The sequence below is a fragment of the Helianthus annuus genome, chromosome 1 (genome assembly GCF_002127325.2).
Source record: "Helianthus annuus cultivar XRQ/B chromosome 1, HanXRQr2.0-SUNRISE, whole genome shotgun sequence".
NCBI classification, from domain to species: Eukaryota; Viridiplantae; Streptophyta; class Magnoliopsida; order Asterales; family Asteraceae; genus Helianthus; species Helianthus annuus.
In genome coordinates this window covers 84,235,017-84,242,543 of record NC_035433.2, presented here as the reverse complement: position 1 = coordinate 84,242,543, position 7,527 = coordinate 84,235,017, and the positions used below count along the sequence as shown (strand labels likewise).

General features: G+C 34.0%; 1 protein-coding gene across 1 annotated transcript; it reads right to left on the bottom strand.

The window, feature by feature from the left end:
• Positions 1-429: 429 nt before the first annotated feature.
• LOC110870990 (cytochrome P450 94A1) lies at positions 430-6,883 on the bottom strand. Its single transcript, XM_022120008.2, has 2 exons — positions 5,702-6,883; positions 430-882 (listed from the first exon to the last, which is right to left on the bottom strand). The coding sequence occupies exons 1-2, from the start codon at positions 6,843-6,845 to the stop codon at positions 536-538; spliced, it is 1,491 nt and encodes a 496-aa protein (XP_021975700.1). The 5' UTR covers positions 6,846-6,883; the 3' UTR covers positions 430-535.
• Between the last annotated feature and the right edge of the window lie 644 nt (positions 6,884-7,527).

The window sequence follows — 7,527 nt, the reverse complement described above, 5'->3', positions numbered from 1 at the left end:
GATCCTAAATTTCCTCGAAGCATTTTGTATTATTTTTTCCTTTCCTGGAAGTATTTTGTATTATTTTTTTCCATACACCTTTTACCATCCTTTTTCTTATTCAAACTTTGATTAGTTGTTATTTCTTTCCTTATCTTTCTCTTTCGTTTTTTGTTTTATGACAAACCATACCCCTATTTTATTTTACACCAATATTTTTTTTTGTCCCAGTATTAAATTGGAACGTTTCTTTTAAATTTTAAAAGAGGTAAACCTTTCTATCAAGTGAGCTACCCATATTATCTACTCCTTTCTTTCTTTTATTAACTGTTTTAGGTTTCAGTTCTTAAACTTTCTTTGATTTAATATATACTAGTTACTATTTTTTTATTATTATACATTTTATTCAAATTTTCTTATAAAATTTTTAGGTTTGTACATTCCTAAGAAAAATAAAATTATAGTCTCAGAATATATAAAAAATTATATGTTTCAGTATATTCATAAATCAAAATAGAAAAATCATAATTATCTATTTATATATAACTAAAAAACATCATTTTCGTTCTTTAAACTTCACAAGAAACCCACCTTTCATCTTCGACGTCAAAGCTGCCACAAAAACAGGCTCGCTACCTTCATCCACCACCGGAACCACCTTAAACTGTCGTAAAACACCCGCCACCACCCTCTTCATCTGCAAAAACGCCATATCCTTCCCCAAACAAATCCTCGGACCGGCTTGAAATACCGGATACATATAAGGATCAATCGTCTTAAGCCTCAAGTTATCCGTTGTCTCATCCTTCTCTAACCATCGCTCCGGTCGAAACTCCATCCAATCTTTGCCCCACAGCTTTTCCAATCTCCCCATTGCATACGGATGGTAACTAATCATCATACCTGTTGAGTAAAGGAATATCTTAGCCAATTTAGTTCCATATAAAGTAAATTATATATATATATATATATATATATATATATATATATATATATATATAGGGGACCGCTAAAATGAGAACCACCTCCAGTTGTAAGAACTGAGGGAACCACTTTCTAGCCTTTAGATCAAGGAGATGGATGGATGAGATTTAAAGTAACTAAAATTAATATTAAATAGATTTTGTCTTATTATGTCTTTAATATTATAATCCAAAAGGGTAGTATAGTAAAATTACACTATTTTGTCTTTATATATATATTAGTATTTAATTGCCTTTTTGTCTTATTCATTAATTACTTTATAATAAAAAAACAGAATTTTATGTTAAACAATAATTTAAATTCAGATTTGTATAATAATTTTTTATTAAAAGAATTTTTTTATTAAAATCTTTCTTTAAATTAAGATTTTTTTAACAAACCGTTTTTTTAATGCCGTTTTTTTTAACGCGCCGTTTTTACGAGCGTTTTTTTACGAGCTTTTTTTTTACGAAACGTAAAAAAGTTTTACGTTAACGTTTTTTACGTTTTACGCGCCGGTTTTTTTACGTTTTACGCGCCGGTTTTTTTCATTTTACGCGCCGGTTTTTTACGTTTTACGCGCCGGTTTTTTACGTTTTACGCGCCGGTTTTTTACGTTTTACGCGCCGGTTTTTTTACGTTAACGTTTTTTTTTACCTTTTTTACGGAACGTAAAAAAGTTTTGCGTTAACGTTTTTACGTTTTACGCGCCGGTTTTTTACGTTTTACGCGCCGGTTTTTTACATTTTACGCGCCGGTTTTTTACGTAAAACTTTTTACGTTTTACTAAAAAAAATTACGTTTTACGTAAAGCTTTTTACGCTTCACGTTTTTACGTTTTACGTTAAAAAAGTTTACGGTTTGCCTTAAAAAATTTACGGTTTAATTTTTTACGTTAACGTTTTTTTACGTTTTACGCGCCGGTTTTTTTTACGTTTTACGCACCGGTTTTTTTACGTTTTACACGCCGGTTTTTTTACGTTTAACACGCCGGTTTTTTTACGTTTTACGCAACGGTTTTTTACGTTTTACGCGCGGTTTTTTTTACGTTTTACGCACCGGTTTTTTACGTCAACATTTTTTTACTTTTTATGTTTTTAAATTTTACGTTTTATGTAAAACTTTTTACGTTTTAAGTTTTACGTTAAACTTTTTACGTTTTACGTAAAAGTTTACGGTTGAACCTTTTTTTCACAAAAACTTTTTTACACGAAACCTAACATTTACGTTTTAACGCGCCGTTTTTTTTTTAGTTTTACGTTAAAATTTTTACGTTTTAACGCCCGTTAAAATTTTTACGTTTTAACACGCCTCAAAAAAAAAACCCAACAAACAAAAAACAAAAGAACGAGTGGATTCTTGAAAAAAAACAAAGTTTCGGCTCAGATTTTCCGACAATCAGAGGCTGCAAGGTGGGGTTGCAGGTTCAAAAACCTACCCTCCACCATCCTTGCCGCGCCATCGTCAATTTTTTTTCATCATCACCGCCGATTCAATAAGGCACCGGATTCAACTGATTTAAACATTCAAAAGGAAACAAGAACATCATTCAAACAGATTCAAACCTGTATCAAAACCAACAGATTCAAAAGAACACAAACTTCATTTAAATCATAGATCAAGAAACAGGGGCATTTAGAACGATTGCCCTTTCAAACTTCAAATCCAAGTTCACTGTTTGCAAAAATCAAACCCACAAATAAAAGATCTGAGATTGCAAAATCAAACCCACAAATTAAAGATCCAAATATCAACACCCACCTATCTTCTTGCAAATCCAAATATAAAAACAAATCATACCAAGATCTAAGCAAAAACAGAGTCAAGATTGTTCAACATTCAAAAAACAAAAATCAAACCGCCACCCAATCACCAGCACAACCGACATCAAACGGCACGACCAGCACCACCGGGGACCAAACCATACCTGTCGTCGGAACCGGACAACTTTCAGACACCACACACCACCCCCCTGTGCGGCGGCAGCGTCCTAGGGTTTTATCTCCGTTAGACGGTGCTGAACGGCGGCGGAGGAGACAGTGACGGTGGCGGCGGCGTCCTAACTTTCAGACACCACGAGCCATTCTCTCTTTCTCCGGCACTCTCTTTCTCCCCTCCGATTCTCTCTCAAACTTGAGAGGAAGATAGATGTGTGTGGCTGGAATCGTCGCCGGAGAAAGATTACAAAGAGAGAAGGAGAGATGAGAGGGATGAGAGGTTCACCGGAGAGGGTTCACGGTGGCACCGCCGTCACCGTGCCACCGCCGCCGTGAAACAGATGCCCACCACCGCCTTCCGCCTCTGTTTGGGGGTGGCCGGCGATTAGTTTGGAATCAAGAAAGTGGGGGTGAAGAACATCATTCGGCCGGTGGGTTTTGTTAGAGAGAGAGAGAGAGATTTTGGGGGTGAAAGATAATTAAGTGAGATGATTTGAAGATATTTTAAATTTAAGAGAGATGAGAGAGGTGAGATGGATGACTGGAGATATTAAATGCTGACAGAGAGAAAGACAGAATTGACATATGGGTTAAATGACCAAATTATCCTTTTTGTTGGCTAAATATGATTGGTGGAGAATGGTTCTTACGGTTCTTACAACTGGGGGTGGTTCTTATTTTAGCGGCTCCCTATATATATATATATATATATATATATATATATATATATATATATATATATAGGGTAGGGATCCTAAGAGAAGTCCACCCTATATGAGAAACTTGAGAAGCATTCTGGACCACACATTTTTCTAAGCCTTTCGTAATATACACATATGTAGGAATGGGATCAAATACAAACACTTAAGTTTGTAAGAACCGTAAGAACCAACAAATAATTGACAAGTGTCTATCAATAAAAAAATTAGTTTAAGGGTAATTTAGACCTTTTGACCATATTTATTTAAAACTAATTAAAAATAATTACAAAAAATATAATCAGCACAACACTATATAATTAGCATAACATGCTTAATCGTTCTTCATTATCAGCACATCATCCTCAATCGTTCTCCATTATCAACATAAACGACATCAGCACAACAACCTCAATTGTTCTCCATTATCAACACACCAGATGTGCTGATTATATCTACTTTTGGTGTTTGGTTGTATTATTTTGTAATTAACACATAATCAACACGTTATCAGCACAATTATAAAACACCTTTTGCTAACTTTTTTAAAAATCACTTTTATAAATACAAAAAAGTATAGCAATATGGTACTCATATTAAAGATAAAAAATACTTGATTTTATGATATATTTTTTTTAAAAGAATAATGAAGTATATAAAAGTTATTTTAGTTTAAAAACCTTGGTGGAATTTGTATTTAATGGAAAATGGTTAAATGACTAGCAATTTTACAAAATTACCCCTAATTTTTTAGTACTAACTTTTAATTATAAGAGTTTTTTTTATAATCAATATCAACCCTTGATTTAAATTATCAATGGTTCAGATCTGTTCTTACGGTTCTTATAATTAGCAATGTTTGTACAGGATCTCAACCCCACATATGTATAGTTTAAAATTGACTATATACATATATGTATATTGAGTTATACACATATGTATATAGTCAATTTTAAACTATACATATGTGTATATTACGAAAGGCTTAGAAAAATGTGTGGTCCAGAATGATTCTCAAGTTTCTCAACTAGCATATCACTTCTCACATGATCCTTTTCCTATATATATATATATATCTAAAATATGTGTGAGTTCAGTGGAGAACACTAAAAAAGTGAGAACCGAGGAACAATTTATTTAACATGGTAAATATATCTTAAAAATTAAATTTAGAAAACTAAAAAGTAATTTTTTTTTTCAAAATTGTTTTTGAGATTTTGCATATAAAGATGTGTAGAAACTATTCCAATAATTTTTTTATTAAACTTTTTAACCTTCTTTTACTGTTTTTATGATTTTTTTATTTTTTTAGTTGTTGATTTTTTTATTAAAAACACTTCTACATGTATTTATATGCACAAGCTCCGAAAAAATTTAAAAAAAAATATTTTCAATATGTTAAATACATGATTATCTGATTCCCCAACTTTTTAGTGTAAACGGTTGTTGTGAACATGCCTCATCCTCTCAATTTTTGCTTGCCGTACTAAGTAATATACTTTATTTAAAACAAACTAAGAGTGTAAACGAATTAGCCAACCTCTTGTGAGGTGGTAAAGATCCGTTTAATAAAAGTTCAAATCAAGCCGTGCTTAAATAAATTCGAGCCCGAACTCGAGAAGGCTCGTGAGCCTCAACAAGCTTATTATTTACAAACTTCCTTTGATTTATTAAATATATGTTTCCAAAAATATTTTTGCTTCTTATTATAGTCATAGAAAATTGTGATAAAAATAACTAAATAATACATTTCGTTCAATAAAAAATTATATATGTAAAATTAATTATAAATATAGGTTAAGGCCTTAATAAATTAAATAATAAATAAGACGACTTTGAGTTTGAAAAATTACTCCAAGCCAACCTAAAGTTTAAGATTAGATCTTGAAAATTGTAGAACTCAACCTTGAATTCTCATAATTAAATAAGCCCAAAGTCAAGTAAAACAACTCAATTCATTTACACCCCTGAAAATTACCCTTGGTTTTATGTAAAAAAAAAAAAAACCTAGAGTTGTGCTAAGCATATCACACTCATCATTATTCTATTCTATTGCTTGTACACGTTAAGTGTTTAACAGTCCAGATTTACCAAACCTTAAAAAAAATTAAAAACCTACAATACCTTTTTTCACAACAGTCCCGTCCGGCAAAACATCGTCCTCACTCGCCGCCTTCGTGTCCACCGGAACCGGCGGGTAGAGCCGCATACTTTCACAAAGAGCCGCATGAGTATAAACCATCTCCTTCACTTCATCAAAAACTGGCGAATCCGATTTCTCATTAACTTCCTTAACAATCTCACTCTCAACCTCCGGATTCTTAAACACCAACCAAAAAAACCACGTCAAAGCAGCCGAAGTCGAGTCTCTGCCCGCGAGTATAAAACTAATCACCATATCCGTCACAAACTTTTCATCCGAATGACCCGAGCTTAAAAACCGTGATAGCAAGTCAACCGACTGAATCGACGATTTATTGTCCCGTTCTTGCCTCTTTTCACTCGCGATCTTGTTAGCGAATTCTCGGATCTCCAACACGGCTTGTTTGAGTCGCTTTTCGGAACCCATGTTTAATAAACTTTTGAGTTTCCACACCAAAGGCGTAATCGTGCGGAACCTTTCCGAACATATGCGCACAGCATCTTCAAACGCGCATGCGAATTTCGCTTGCGGTAATGATGGAGTTAAGTTCTCTGGGTCATACCCAAATGCGATTTTGCAAACGTTATCAAACGTAAATCTTTGAAGAATGTCTTGAAGATCAAGAACGGTGTTGTTAACTGTAGCGTTGGTTAACATGGGAATAAGACGTTCGTTGAGTTCTGCGTCAACCACTTTTTCAACAAAGTGTTTGAGTGACTTTGTATTGAATTCATGGCTGGATAGTTGTCGTTGGAACTTCCATGCATCTCCATCCACGTTGAATATTCCGTCCCCAAGTAAGTCGAAAAGGGTGGTGCGGAAGATATCGCCTTTCTGGTATGATGAGAATTTTGTTTTGAGGATATATTGGACGACTGCGGGGTTGCTGGTGATGACTCGGGTTTGGCCGAATGGGCGTCGGAGTAGGAAGGTGGAGGTGGGGGAGTTGCGGACGGCGTCAGATGTCCAGTGGATGAGACGGTGGCGGTTGGTGTAGACTGAGAGGTAGTGACCGATTAATGGGTATGATTTTGGTGGCGAGTTTGTATTGGATTTGGATTTGGGTTTGAAGAAGATAAATAGCAGAGGAAGAAGAAGGGAAATGAGGAGTAAAGTTTGTAACATTTTTGTTGACTTTGATGGAAGTGGAGATGTTATTAAGGTTTTGATGTGTATTAATAGTGGGTTCTAAGCTTCTGGCTGGGAACATTCGTTTCGAATAAAAGTTGAGTTTGCTATTCAAAATAAAAATTTATAGTGGGTTGAAAATTCAAACAATGATATTTTCATACTTTTTAATTTCAAGATGCGAATCAAAAGCATTTATGGCATTAAAGTTTTTTCTTGAAATATTTTCATTGATATTAAATTCATTATAATATTTGCAGTCGTAAGTTTGAATACCAATTAGAACATGCGTAGTGGTAAGGTTGAATAATGTTATCACCTTTGTGCGTTTTTTGTCATATGACAATACAGTCAGCAAGGGGCATTATTAAGTGTTTTTCTAAAATAGGTGTAGTGGGGATATGGGCATTATGTTAAAAGAGTGTAGAGAATTAAATAAAAATAAAAAACACAAAAAAAAAAAAAAAAAAAAAACTATTGGCCAAAAAAAGAAGGATTAAATATGATTGGCCCTTCAAACTTGGACAAAGCGTGATTTAAAAACGCCTGTGGGGATTTTTTGCACAATAACGCCCAATAATGCCCAGTGGTAGGGGGTGTGCGTGTTTGGTGGCAAATTTTGAAAAACCCATGCCCACTACGGATGGTCTTATAATCCAATATGGGGCTAAGGGTGAAA